This window comes from Suillus bovinus, assembly GCF_016758785.1.
Source record: "Suillus bovinus strain UH-Sbo-P2 chromosome Unknown EDB93scaffold_1, whole genome shotgun sequence".
Lineage (NCBI taxonomy): Eukaryota > Fungi > Basidiomycota > Agaricomycetes > Boletales > Suillaceae > Suillus > Suillus bovinus.
Window position 1 is genome coordinate 1,151,742 of NW_024542057.1, and position 14,175 is coordinate 1,165,916.

The window sequence follows — 14,175 nt, forward strand, 5'->3', positions numbered from 1 at the left end:
TGCCCATAATATGTCTAACTGTGTTACTACCTACTTCTTATTTGCTTGTTACTCTTGTGTTTTGCAGACAAAGCCAACATTGTCTGCAAGCGCTGTAGTGTGGGTAATGATGACAGAAGGCTGTGATAGTATAATGGGTTTCAAAGTAAGGTCTAACAAAGTCAAAGTAAGGCATACTTGTTCAAACTTTGCAAACACTGCAGCAATATTCAAGCTCCACATGAAATATTCATGTTAGTGATCAATCTGATTATAGAGCATTTCAAAGTAGTAGATAATCGATAAGCCTATAGCTTGATCCTTCACCCTTCATCCTTCATCCTGATGCACATTTCAGAATGTAAACAGGTACTTCAGGCTCTCCAAGAAACCAACCAGAGCATGCAGCTTGCTCAATACCTCGAACTAATAGATATGTTGATGGACAATGACTCATCAAGTGAGATCACCAGTGTAGAGATTCGCACTATTGCAGGTCTGCAACGTGTTATACTTCAGTGCATACCACCTGGGTTTGCAGCACCAACTCGCAGCATCATTCCCTAGTCTTTTCCCAGCTATTTCCATATCAGGTGATGCTTTCCTGTGCACGACAGTTCTCATGCTCGCTTTCCCGCACTTTCATCACCCTATCATCCAGGAGCATCCACCCACTGTCCAGCAAGTCTCCCTGCTCACACTCGGCTCACTTAGCGAGACACATATATAGGTCCACATTTTTCACCCTTTACCAGATTACACCACTCCTTACCTTAGTGGAGTTCCCCATCATGTCCATAGCTAGAGTTAGAAGATATTAGCAGTCTTTTTGTTGTCACTCATTGAGCCTTCGTTCATTGCTACTTTGCATTTTGCATTTTGCATTCCCACACCTTCGTGCGAGTTTCATGCGCTTTGCTCACCCATTGCTCGCCTCGCACAGCTGCTGCGCGACTGTGGATTTGTCTCCCTTGCTTCCCCTTGGATTGAACACTGCTTGTCCCTGCAAGCATAGCAGACTAGGCATCACACTGATCACTATATCAGCTTCTTGTGTCCCTCCCTTGCATTTACCATTTGACCAACAGCTGAGTTGATTCACCTTCACTGGCGAGTCTGAATCTGACGATGAGGCAGAATCAGAGTCCAGCTCTGACTCTGGCTCTGAGTCTGATATATCATCGAACATCAGCATGGAATCCATTTCCTCCATAAGTTCTACCAACTCTTTTGATACTTGGATGTCCCTTGATGCCATCTGGGATGAAATTATGCCATCCTCCAATTCCACAGACACCTCCGGGCCTGTATTCAGTAGCCAAGTCTTTATTGAGTTCAGTAACACAATACAAGCACTTGAAGATGAAGTTGAAAAAGCACATACTCTCATTTCTTGACCCAAAGCCACACATGCACCACAGCTCCATCTACTTGATGAGTGGAGATTGGAAAATCCTCGGAGGTTTTGTCGCAAACTCCGAGTTGACCCCAATGTTTTCATTGAACTTGTCAATAAAATCACCCACTATCCAGTTTTCTACAATAATTCTAACAACACACAATTACCTGTTCCTGTTCAGCTGGCAATTTTTTTGAATGGTGCCGGCCACTACAGAAACACAGCAACAGCTGAAGATATGGGTGACTGGGCAGGTGTTTCAGTCGGGACAGTGTATAACTGCTACCGGCGTGTTATGATTGCAATCTTGCAGCACCACGACAATGTTATTCACTTTGACCCACTGGAGGCTAAAGACCAAATTGAGATAGATTGTGCGAAGGACTGGGTAGAAGAGCATACATGTTCGGAATGGTGTGGTGGATTTTTGTGTGTTGACAGCACACCCTTCAATGTTCACCAGAAGCCGGGATGGCACAGAGAAGGTTTCTTTGACTGAAAATTGAATTACTCACTGTCAGCACAGGTGAGTGATTGAGAAACAGAATTAAAAATTGGTACTAACCTTACATTAGATTGTGATCATGCCTCACAACCTTCGTATTGTCGACTATGTGATAGGGGTCCCAGGAAGTCTCCATGACGCCAATGCATTCTCAAGAACACGAATTGCATGACATCCTGAAAGTTTTTTGGGAGTAGATGAGTGGATCTGGGCTGACTTGGCTTATGCATCACGTACATGGTGTGTTGTCCCTTTTAAATGCCCTGCAGCTGGTGGTCTGAGGCCTGATCAAAAAAAAATTAATACACACCTGTCGAAAGTAAATCATCAAGCATACAGAGACTTGTATATGTGCTCATACCTAAAATGAAGGTCTGTGTTCACTCAGAACATTGCTATGGTTCCCTCAAAGGACAGTGTAGCGATGGTCGTGGCATTGGGCTCAAAACCACGTATTTTCATACTCACGTCAACATCCGAAACATATGCGCACATGTCTGACGCACTTTTGCACATGTCCGAGCCACTCCGTATCAGATCCAGCGCATTGGACCTTCGGACATCGCATCGGCCGATCGCACTTCGCGTGCACTTGTCCATCCCGTGTCTTGTCCATCCGAACTAGCCTCACTAGGTGCGTAGCTATTCCTGTGCACATTTTCTGACATTCGGACCGCATTATTACATGTCCGCAGCACCTCGTGTCTTATTACATAGGACATCGGACCCGAAATATATCGCTACTATCTTCGCCTGTAGTTTTCCGAATTTCTACGTACTTACTTAAATACTCTGTAGTGACCCGTAGCAATCATCATCCAGTAGTTAGGAGCCATTTCCTGACTCTGTGGATCACCCAGAATATTCTCGTAGTTCTTAGTTGCATTGCGAAATATTACCATTCGTTCACCGTCATACTCCGTCACTCGTTATAAAGTTTCCGACCCATTATTGTGAAGTCCGAAAGTCCGAAATCTCGGACATCGCACTTTGGCTTCGGACATTGGATAAGTACCTTCGGACATCATCGGATTACCTTCGGACATCATTTCACACCATCGGACATTCTGTTATTTGCATTACTGACACATTTTGACTACTAATACCAATTAGCAATCCCTTTAGGATTGAACGCACTTGCTTTGCAAGTATAGCAGCATAGGTCGTGCTAAGATCTACCTAAATATTTGTTGTCTAGGTAGTACAATTTCTGCTGAGCACAGCGGAAATCAGCTTTCTACAACAGTTCCAATCACTTCATGAGCTTAGATTTCCAATACAGTCACAAAAGGACCTCAACTATGCGAACATGTGGACACATTGTTGTCTTATTCTTCACAACCTCATTATCAAGATCAAGGAGGAGCTAGGAAAGAAAAGCACCAATCTACACTTTTGCAAGGAGTCACAAAGGCAAGGAAATCAAGATGTAGATGAGGAAGAAGGCAGTGGTGATGAGGGGTTTATCGGAACAGCTGGACAAATTTTTTGGAACACGTTGATGGGTCGGTTGCTTCATAGTGGAGTTTAGATGCCATGCACATCAAGAATGAGTCTGAAAGATAACATGTAATCATAGTACAGCATTGCAAGTACCAAGAATGTGATTAGCAAGGATAGTGAGCATCAAAGATGAAAACAGACACAGGTACAGATGAGCGGAGCGTACTTGTAGATGCTCTCAAAAGTGACTCACTGACCCTCCAACACATCACTGATCATGATGCCTGCCGAAGACTCTTGTCTTCCCGTGACCCCGTCATCTTCAGAGAAGCCCCTAGCGCTGAATCGCCCCACTCTCATGGACAACGTCAGTTCCTCAATTGTTGGATTGATCGCAAGGGTCTCCCTCGTCTCACGCTGGACGAGACTTCTTCAGCACCTTCTTGTCCTTGTCCCCATCCTTGTCCTCAGTGATTCCAATTATCATCCCCTGAGCCATCTCCTGGCCCTTCTCATTGTCGTCAGAAACTCCGTGTATTTGTTGAGGTGCCACTCGCCCCACCCTTCTGGAAGTTGATCGCCACACGGCAACTGGAAGAGGCGAATCGTGAATCTCCTCCATGAACCATACTTGCCAGTAGAGCCAGCATGCGTGGAGAGGTGAGTCCTGAATCTCCTCCATGAACCCTACCCGCCAGTAGAGTCAACACGTGTGAGCTAATTCCAGAGATAGCCCACCTCGGCCAGGTTTCGATGACTACGGATGGCCTTGTTGATGATGTAGGATATATTGGTGAAGTACCATATTCTGAGGGACAACTATAGGAAAATGGGGTGTATTCCATGTAGAGTGACAAATTCTGTACCTGTGTTCAATCAAGACTTGGATTCGCATTACACAATCTGCCGAGAGTTCAAATGAGGCCACTGACGTTAACTCAAAGGGAAGTATTTGATTGCTTTTGTAGCACCATGGAAGAGGAAGAGATCTGCTTGTAGCGTGCCTTGTTACGATTGCTAGATTCAGTCACGACGAGGCTTGTAGAGCACCCTCCTGAGATGTCAGATAGCCAATCATATTGTGAATAAAACTCCTACAAAACTGAAAACATATCTCTGCAGCATGATATAGCCCACTGTATGACTATTATGAGGCCCAGAGTGAAGCCATTATCAGCCTGGTTCAGATGAGATATAAATCTTATGCGCTTTATTTGACACAGACACCTTAATTTGTGTAACACTGTTATAACTTGCAATATTGCTTCATCAAGTTGTGAGTTCTCCAAGTCGTTTGTATGTGACTTTGACCTGATTTTGAATCTAACTTGCTCAGTTCAACCTATCCTCAACTACACAATGCTCAGGAAACATGGCATCAATTGGTCAGTTGGGTGGCTTGCTCCCTAAAGAGTTTTCTCGCCCTGAAACTACATGAATGTATGTTTGTCTGAGTTGCTAACTTCGTCCTTCATTGATTATCATGTAGCTAGCATGAATCAATGTACTTGTAGTTCTGCGCACATTGCTTCAACCACACGATACTCAGCAAGCATGCCATCAATTGGTCAGTTGGGTAGCTTGTTCCTTGTAGGGTTTTCTTGTCCTGAAACTACATGAATGTCTACATTTTGTTTGTCCGAGTCGCTAGCTCCATCCTTCATTAATTATCTTGAGGCTAGCATACTTGAATCATTCCACTGGTTAGTAGTTCTGCGCACATTCCTCAACTACACGATGCTCAGCAATCAAACTATCAATCAGTCAGTTAGGTAGCTTGCTCCCTGCAGGGTTCTCTGTTCTAAGTTTCTTATCCTAAAACTACAGACATCGTCTGTGTTCATTTGCCTGAGTCGCTAACTTCATCATTCATAATCAGGTACCATACTTGAATCAGCATAGTTCTGTGCACATTTTTGGGAGAGTTGAAGAAGTGGATGGATTGTATATCACACAGTAGGTACACTAATTACAAGTGAGCATATATAGTGTCAGAAAGCTATCATGTCCTCCTCGCACATGCCTGGTCTATGGGATCCCCGAGGGACTGCTGCAAGTGCTGCTAAGACCCAGAGACCACAGTCGTAGTCATTTGTCTGCAGAGGATTGAGTATTAGTGGATGGGCTACCCACCCTTTAAGATTAATATTATCCGAGCCACGCCATTGGTGAGCTATGAATGACAATCTTGCGATAAGACTCATAATGTCCTGTTAACATTGTTAGTTGAATAGTGTGTGAATCAAACTGTCACTGACTTTAACATCTGTCTTCCATGGCTGTCGTTCAGCCAGGCTATCGAAGAGATGGAGTTCTTTGGACAGAATATATATAGCACAAAATACCCAGTGTCCGACTGGAGAGGGGCGATGAATAAGTAAAAGCCAGATCTCTCTCTCCCAAAACAATGTCCACAATGTATTCCGCCACAGTATGTCATCTGACACATTGTATTGAATACGAGGCAGATCGTGGGTAGACAGAATAGCATAAGATCACATACGTGAGCTTGTCAGTATCTCAGAGTATAATAGTGCCACACAACCATTGATACATGTGTCATTAAGGCAGGAAGTGGGATGTGCCAGTAAAGACTATTCCGTGCATCGAATACCTGGAGTGGAAAGCCATCTTGGGCTGGTCGTACCTGAGTGAGGGGAGTGTTTGATGCTGACACAATGATACAATCCTGTGGACAGGGAGCTTTGAAAGAATCCGTGCAAAGATTCTATGTTGCTGGATGAGTACAGCTACCTATGGAGAGACGAGGACGTACCTCTGGAAGCTGCCAGTCAATCGTAAATTCAGGTAATCCCACAAGTTTGTCGTCTTCGTCATCACTAGCGGTATTGTTAGGTAAAATGTCCAAGAGGACAGCCTCTTCAGTAATCTCTTCAAGTGCAGAGGCAATATGTTCGTCAGTATCATCCTCAGGGGAGGGATCTGCGAGTGCCAATGAGGTTGGTACAAGCCTGTATGTGATGGCTTGCAATGGTCCTGTGCTCTCGGAAAGTGTAATAGCAAGATTGACTGTCATCTTAGCACTGCTGTTGAAACGAGTAGCAGATGCCAGTGGGGTAACCCATTTTCTCTGTAACTGGAGAAGGTGATCTCATTGTTGTTGGAGTGGGAATACGTATGTATGATCTTGTGAAATAAGTAATGATCATCAATGTAAATGAAATTACTTACTTGTAGGAGAGCAGAGGGCAAGTTCTAGCGCAGCAAGCTCACCTCCAAACCATCGACAAAGGTTATCTGCTTTGAGCCCAATGTGGTGCTGCTCTTCATGGCACTGTTGCTGTTTATGCAATGCTTGGATGCTATCTCTTACATCAGTGTCTTCAATCCAACGAGGGACATCTCCAACCGATGGAGTGATCTAAACATCCTCCATCAGTGTCTGATCTTTGCGGAGATTGGCAAGCTTAGTAGGGAGAGGAGTAGGAAGTGGGACACCCCAGGATGGGTCAAAGATGCTCTCCAGATACTCACAATAGGAGTTAAACTTGTGAATCGCTATCATCAAGGCTGGCTGGCGCTTAGCAATAGCCTTATGTGTCTGCTGATGTAGCTTTGTACCTTGTAGAATGAGTTAATATTCTGAGGCATCAAAACAAAAGGATTTTACATTACCAAGTGCCTGATTTGCACCACCAACTGCACAGTCAAGTTTGTCCCATTCAAAAAAGCTTCCTATCACTCTCTTCCAGATATTTATTTTGAGATCGCGCGCCATAAGAAGGGTTTGAACAAAATCCAAATCAACGCCCTGTAGTTCTGGAAATCTGTCGTGAACGTTGAGTGAGAAATATAATGTTTCAACCTTGCTCATCAAACGATCATGGCTGCGCTCGAGGCTCTCCAGAGCATCTAAGGTTTCTTCACTAGCCGAACCCTTCTCTACAATGGTCCATGTGAGTTGCAATGCCTTGTCCAATGCATCTAAATCAGCCTGCAGAGTAAGGACAACAAGCTCCTTCTTCAGTTGTGCAGGAGCATCTGTCAACAGGGATATGTTGATCTTAGTATGGAAGTGGTACCCATGGACTTACGAGCACGAATGGACTGTTGGGACTTCTTCTGATCCATCCACTGTTCCTGAAGGTCTCGAGCTTCAATACCACAATTATCTAAAACTTCTTGTGCTGCTGCACCCTGACCAATCACTCCACCCTTGAGCCACCATTTAATCCAATCGCCGAGATCTGCTCGCATCTCAAGACCAATGGCACCTGCTTGCCGGTCTATCAACCACAGACACTTCTGGCACTATCCATGAACTACAGTCAACAACTAATTGTCAGAGTACTAGTACCAACTCACCGATGATGACCTTTGAATGCCAATTAATTTGACAAACCTTGACCATAGTCTTTCAGTTCCCTCCCCATCTGAGAGGCCAAGACCAGTGCACATGCAAGGGTTATACTTGAGCTGACACGCCCACTTGTGGCCATATGCATGCATAGCCATGGTTAAAAATTGAAGACGCGAAGTCACTGAATTGGGGAGAATATCATACTATATAGATAGATAGATATAAGCTTGAAATGTATCTATTAAAGAAGCACATACTTGAGATAATGACCATGAGAGAACACAACCAACATCATACAGGGTGATGACAGTGGCTTCCTGCGGTAATAGAGTAAACAGATGCTCAATGAGTGCTACGGTGTATTTCTGTTGCACGCTAGGTGAATCAATGTTAGCAAAGAAGAGTGGGATATTGTGATGGCATATCAGAGCCATGATGCCCGTATCATCAAAGGAATCCATTGCAGCCTTCTGCTTCTTACCATCCACAGCCTCGTATGATTGCTTGCATTGGTCAATTGCCTCATCTGGCACTAAAGAAGTGCGAATCTTTGGTGTACATTTACGCTGTGAGAGGATGTGTCGCCCAACGTTGTCCACTTGAGCCTCGGAAAGAAAATATATGGGGTCGTAAAAGTGTGGACAGTCGCCCGCAGATTGACGATGTCAATGATGGAAATTTCCATCTGTTGCAATGTGTATGTCGCCACCTTCACTAAGAGGTCTACCAAAAAGGACACCTCCAAAGCAGGCTGGGCAATGCTGCATGAGAACGGAGGCATACTGACCTTGGAGCAATGTTGTACTGGATTGTGTGGGGGTGGTTACGCCAGGGTTCTCTTGAGATCAAAGTTTATGGGCCTCATGCACTTGTTCGCGACATATTTGAAGTGTCGCTTCAATCTGTCGTTCAACTTCAATTTGGAGGATGTTGAACCACTGGACAGCTTGGCCAAGTCCATGACAAAATGGTTCTTGAATAAGTTGGCCCTGTATTTTAATGAGAAATTGTCTGAAAGTCTGAAAAGTCAAAACTCACATCTGCATTGGTCATGAGAAAGCCTCTGCAGGGCATAATGGGTCTTTAGGGCATGGGCAAGCGCATGGATAGCGTCACATGAACGCTCAAACAAAGCACAATAGAATGTGAGTAGGTCTGTGGAAATGGCCATGCGTGGTTGGGAGGGAGCAGTAGGAAAGAGGCCATGGTAAATGAGGACTTGCAAAAGTGTCGAACATTGGCAAGCCAATACATCAACAGAAAGGAAATCTGGAATTGTCAATTAAGACAGCAGATGAGGAACGGACTACTTATGATCAAAAAAGAGACAAACTATGGAAAATTGTCGATGCGTACAACTAGGATGACTTGTGCAAGCAGATATGACCGGACAGACTTCTGGAAGAGCATGCCCATGCATCCTTGCAGAATATTTGAGATGAGGTTCTACCAGGTCGGTATAAGCACTTTCCAAGTGTTATATAGATTATTTGACATCTTGTTGGGCAAGATACGGCAATGCCCAAGGTCTGCCTTAGGCACGTCTATAGGGCAAGATGCTACTTGATCAGGCTGTGCTATCTCATCAGCAAGGTGACCATTATCATCGTAGTCATAACTTAGGGTATTGTCAATGTGACTAGTGGTATGGTCAATATCCACCAGGGCTTGAGATTCAGTAGAGCTGGGGGGTTCAGTAGTTGAAATTTGGGGCTGCATCAACGCAGCCATTTGGTTGAGGAGGCACTGATGCTTTGAGTTGATGCCAGGAATGTGAACAAGAGTCCATGTTTTTTTAGGGTCTCAAACTTTCTTTGGGCTTATAAAGTGGTGTCCTAGTCCCATAGATGTTGGTTGAGTACCACGTGTGTGGTAGACGGGCGGCATCGTGATGGACGTAGTGGTGTAGAACAAGAGGTAACAAAAAGGACTTAGGAAATAAAAATGACAAGCCTGAGCACCTGCAGAGCATAGTAGAGGTCTGACAGGTGCACCACATGCATGGAGCCTATCTGGAGGCTCGACAGGACGGGACAGGATATTGGCAAATGTCGTAGAGGTATATACGAGGTGAATGGGGAGGTGCTCAGGAGGGTCGCAAGAGGTCACAAGGCATATTATGTATGTGCTATAAATAGAACATCCACGAGGTTGGGTCTGCGAGACTATATACCACCTACATAATAATACCATCTAAGAGACCTTTATTGATACCGAGAACTAATGCCTGAGGTGGTGCTTAGAAGAATTATGATTCCTGTTAGATGATTGATGTACATATGATGTACTTTTATATAGAGAACCAACTTGGATGTGATGTATCATGTAGTTTTAGTTGTGTCGAAATGTTGCTCAAAAATGTAATTGTTTTCAAAATCCACTATGATCATTAGTAAGGCAAAGTGCCACAGGCACAGCAAGTATTCAAGGTCAAGACTTAAGACGCCCAAAGTAGGATGAAGCCAAAGGCCAGGAAGCCAAAAAGAGCGAAGCACTCTTTTTTGCTTCCTGTGCCAAAGGCACAACGGGTGTGTGCTAGTTACCAATTACCCCCTCAAATGCTCCCGAGCTTCTGTCAACATAGCTTAAATTAGAATGATCTAAGCTTACTAAGAGGCCTCTACACATGAGCCACGTGGCTGTTAATCAACTGCCAATTACGCTAGATATCAGTGACTCACGAAAGTGCTTGACTTAGATCGATCCAGACCGTCGAGCAGCATGAGCGGGCGAAAACTCAACCCCGAAGAGCAAAAGCTCCACAAAGCTGCGCTTTCCAGCCCAGACAAGGCGAGCTCAACTCTCCTGATCACCCATAAGAACCACACTGATCATACTCCCAATCATTCATCAGGTATTAACCTCAAAAGAAGCTGAAAAAATCATCCCAGATGTATCTGCGCGCACTGCAGCAGTCAACTTCCTTCTGGGAGCTGTGAGTACCTCCACACGAAGCATCTGTCGACGATCCTGACATACAAACACGAAGGGCATGCTCAAAGTCCTGTCCAATGCAGCAGGCATCATCTCCTTCCGAGCTGTGATGAAAAAGGAGATAGAAGTGTATGCATAATATCTCCATCGCATTATCCTGAGAAGCCCATGATGTGCATATCACAGGAAAAAAGATATGAGCGGTGAAGAGGCCATGGTACTTGGTCATATTCAAGCTTCGGCAAATGAAGGTGAGTTGCTACGTGTCGAATCAAGCGACAAGACTTACCTTGTTTCATGTAACGCACAGGCATCTGGACGAAACACCTAAAAGCCAAAACAGAATTGCACCAAACTGTCATCGATAGATGCCTCAAATCACTCGTTCAGAAGCAGCTTGTGAAGGCTATCAAAGCTGTCAGGGTATGTTCCTTCATTCAAAGTTTCTGGTACATCTCCTCATACGCCTGTACGCCAGCACCCAACCCGCAAGATCTACATGCTTGCGCACCTAGAACCTTCAGTCGAGCTCACAGGTGGGCCATGGTACACTGACAATGAACTCGACACAGAATTCATCAAGCTCCTCTCAACCGCATGTCTGCATTACATCCGGGACCGCGTATGTCCTTTCCTCTCTCTGCAATTCAAACTCACAGCATTGTTTTCTGGCAGTCCTTCCCAAAACAAAGCTCCAAAGCTTCCCAAAATGAATACAAACTCTACTCCGTAGGCACTGCACCCTCGTACCCATCTGCTCAGCACATCCAGCATTTCTTAAGTAAGAGCAAAATCACAGAGACGCAATTGGGCGTTGAGCATGTTGAGATGCTTTTGAGAGTATTGGAGTTGGACGGAGAGATCGAGAAGGTTAGTTCCTTGCTTCACTTCATCGCTCTCGTTGTACATGTATACTGATTGATTGGTTTATAGTTACCTGCGTTCACAGCATCTGCTTGGGACGCTACAGTCGACCCTGACGGTTCGGTTTCTGAATCTAGCCCAGACTCGGACTCGGAACTCAGATGCAGCTGCTCGCACAAAGCGTAAACGCAGCTCATCAAAAAAGAAGAAAGGAAGTAAAACTAAAACGCAAAAACGGCGGCGTATGGAGGAATCAAGCGGTCTCAGTGAAGGCGACAGTGATGATGACGAGTCTCAAGATGAGGAACGGCAGAGACAGAAGAGGAAGCGAAGGAAGAAGGAAGAGAGCGATGAGGAGGAGGATCGCAAGAGTAAGAAGAAAAAGAAACGAAAAAGCCGAGAACAAGAGGATGAAAGCGGGAGTGAAGATAGTGATGATGATGATCGTAAGTCCTCGACGTCTAAACGCAAGGGCAAGGGCAAAGGGAAGAAGCTGGATGATTCTTCTGACGATGATTCTAAATCTGAATCTGACTCCGACGATCATCGCTCGAAATCGAAATCGAGCTCAAAATCAAAGTCGAAGAAAACGAAAACAAAGACAAAAACAAAGACAGGGAAGAAGCCACCTTCAAGTTCAAAACGCGTTAAGTTCGAGCCTCCGGAGGTAGATGACAATATCATCGTCGGAGGAGCCTTTGTCTACCGAGCTATCCGCCAAGAACGAGTAGCGCTAGGATGGTCTCAAGCTCCATGCGGTAGATGTCCAGTATTTGACTTCTGTCGCGACAAGGGGCCTACGAACCCACAAGATTGCGTGTATTACGGGGAGTGGTTGAATTTCAAGGGGACGTGTGAAGGGGCGTCAGGGGTTGCGAAAGGGGAAGTAAAGTGACAAGAAGTACATGTTGGTAACGCTCGCGTAACTCTGTTCTTATACATGCGATATGTACCCGGTCTCAAGGATTGAGAATGATGACTTCCTTGTCCTTATGCTGAAAGTCTCATGCTGCGACAAAAAAACAGGCCCCGCGATCATTGCGCTCTCCATTTCAAAGCGACAGTGAGTAATGAATCATGCATAAATTTAAACAACTACGCGAAATGGATGAAGAGGTATTGAAGGTAATACAGTTGGAATAGCGAGTCTAGTCCTTACTAGTAGCATGATGGAATATAAAAATAGAGCATAGCCGACGCAAGAATAAGAGATCAGGATCCTGAGGCTCGGGTTTCGTTTGGATTCAATGAGGAGTATGTTCGAAGTAGATAGAGTACATCCTGGAGTATCATCCACATGGTTATATACACCCTCACTTTAGAGGGCTGTAAGAGAGCGGGAGCAGAATGAACGAATCCATGTGCGTCGCAAGCTGGGAAGTCTGAGTTTAACGTGTTACGGTAAGTACATTTCACAGAAAGGTTGTCCCACATACCTTAGACACGGTCTCTGCCCAACCGTCAATCTGCCATGCTTTCTCACGCAACTCTTTCCTTGCCTCGAGACTCCTGTTCACAGGACATCAGTACTATCAACGTGAAGTATCTATTGGTGAACGAACGGGTATTGCCACATGTGGTTCACCTGGTGTAATCTTCCAACCTGCGAGAACCAAGCTCCGACGGGTGCGACAAACTTGCGACGAGCTTCGATGCCCCTCCTCCTGCGTGAGCTTTTGTAAGAACGACATGACTTTTAAGAAAAAAGTTGAAACGGACCATGCATTCTCCCACTCAAGTAGTGTTCCCGGTTTTAACTGGTAGTTCCGAAGTTCGAAGATTCCGCCTTGGGCGTGGGGTGGTGCAGTGGGGAAGAAAGCAAATTCTTGCGTGAGCTGAGATGACCGTGAGGTAACGTAAGGTAGGAGGGCCTTGTACGCTTTGGCGTGCTAACAGATACGCGATGAGTCAATGCATACTCAAGATTAGCAGACTCGTACATCTGACGTTCTTATGAGTGCAGTGGTCTTGTCAAAGCCTGCGTAATTCTCGTATTCAAGTATGTGAACTTGACGTCACACGCAACATCAATACAATAAAAGCTCATGATGTCCTTGAAAAACATACCAAAAGTGTCCTGTTGCCCCACTATGGTTTCCCAACTTCCAGTCAGCTTGACATGTAACTGTGGATCATCCTTTATTCCGGCATAGTATTTCTCACTGGATAAATCAACCATTTTTTAAAAAAAGCGCCCTTTAAAAAAAAGAGAATTATTGTTTTACGCTGCAGCTTTGTACTCGTCAAGTGCCCCTGGCTGAACGCGATGAACTTTAGGATGCAAGTTGTTAGACAAAGTTTGGAAGCTCATGTTCGCTTCTCACCCTCGAAGCCGTGAACGTATTTTCCCCTAGCAACGATCCTTGAGTGCTGTTGAATCTCTATATCTCCTGCTTTCTTCGCTTCTGGAGATCCGTGGAGGATACTCTGGAAAACACTCCATCAGGACAACTGTCACAAGGTTACATGTGCGCTACCTGAACGGATATCGTTCTGCGCGCTCCAGAGAGCGCGACTTTATGAATAGATCTCTTCGCGAAGGCTGACAACATGATGGAAGCTAGATGAAAAATGCAGTGGAGATGGTTGGAGGGTTAACGTTGGAGAAGCGGTACAGGTGACAAGGTACTACGTAACGATATAAGCATTGATGTAAGCGACCCCTGAGTTTGCCCTGAACTAAAAATTTGTTCTAATTCCAGACAACTCCAATTTATTAACTAGAACTAA

The 14,175-nt window shown here is 44.9% G+C and overlaps 6 protein-coding genes across 6 annotated transcripts; 2 read left to right on the forward strand and 4 right to left on the reverse strand.

Moving 5' to 3' along the window:
* Positions 1 to 1,442: 1,442 nt before the first annotated feature.
* EDB93DRAFT_1073969 (uncharacterized protein) lies at positions 1,443 to 1,877 on the forward strand (the record flags this gene model as incomplete). Its single annotated transcript, XM_041445056.1, has 1 exon — positions 1,443 to 1,877. A coding segment is annotated over one exon (435 nt), but the record flags the coding sequence as incomplete, so codon positions are not given.
* A 3,440-nt stretch (positions 1,878 to 5,317) lies between these two features.
* On the reverse strand, positions 5,318 to 5,530 carry EDB93DRAFT_1073972 (uncharacterized protein; the record flags this gene model as incomplete). Its single annotated transcript, XM_041445057.1, has 1 exon — positions 5,318 to 5,530. One exon carries the CDS (start codon positions 5,528 to 5,530, stop codon positions 5,318 to 5,320), a length of 213 nt encoding a protein of 70 aa, XP_041313764.1.
* Positions 5,531 to 6,510: 980 nt separating this feature from the next.
* EDB93DRAFT_1237264 (uncharacterized protein) lies at positions 6,511 to 8,081 on the reverse strand (the record flags this gene model as incomplete). Its single annotated transcript, XM_041451399.1, has 6 exons — positions 6,511 to 6,708; positions 6,784 to 6,900; positions 7,030 to 7,328; positions 7,382 to 7,544; positions 7,653 to 7,850; positions 7,905 to 8,081. The coding sequence occupies 6 exons, from the start codon at positions 8,079 to 8,081 to the stop codon at positions 6,511 to 6,513; spliced, it is 1,152 nt and encodes a 383-aa protein (XP_041313765.1).
* A 638-nt stretch (positions 8,082 to 8,719) lies between these two features.
* Positions 8,720 to 8,875, reverse strand: EDB93DRAFT_1054328 (uncharacterized protein; the record flags this gene model as incomplete). Its single annotated transcript, XM_041444731.1, has 1 exon — positions 8,720 to 8,875. A coding segment is annotated over one exon (156 nt), but the record flags the coding sequence as incomplete, so codon positions are not given.
* A 1,424-nt stretch (positions 8,876 to 10,299) lies between these two features.
* EDB93DRAFT_1113072 (RNA polymerase Rpc34 subunit-domain-containing protein) lies at positions 10,300 to 12,476 on the forward strand. Its single transcript, XM_041448173.1, is given in 9 exon segments — positions 10,300 to 10,437; positions 10,502 to 10,582; positions 10,637 to 10,710; positions 10,768 to 10,832; positions 10,892 to 11,004; positions 11,060 to 11,203; positions 11,257 to 11,451; positions 11,515 to 11,568; positions 11,588 to 12,476. The coding sequence occupies 9 exon segments, from the start codon at positions 10,369 to 10,371 to the stop codon at positions 12,338 to 12,340; spliced, it is 1,548 nt and encodes a 515-aa protein (XP_041313767.1). The 5' UTR covers positions 10,300 to 10,368; the 3' UTR covers positions 12,341 to 12,476.
* On the reverse strand, positions 12,456 to 13,997 carry EDB93DRAFT_1318160 (NIPSNAP-domain-containing protein; the record flags this gene model as incomplete). The annotated part of the gene is made up of 9 exons (XM_041454856.1): positions 12,456 to 12,827; positions 12,882 to 12,954; positions 13,008 to 13,109; positions 13,165 to 13,334; positions 13,386 to 13,453; positions 13,513 to 13,607; positions 13,671 to 13,716; positions 13,770 to 13,872; positions 13,923 to 13,997. The coding sequence occupies 9 exons, from the start codon at positions 13,995 to 13,997 to the stop codon at positions 12,759 to 12,761; spliced, it is 801 nt and encodes a 266-aa protein (XP_041313768.1). The 3' UTR covers positions 12,456 to 12,758.
* Between the last annotated feature and the right edge of the window lie 178 nt (positions 13,998 to 14,175).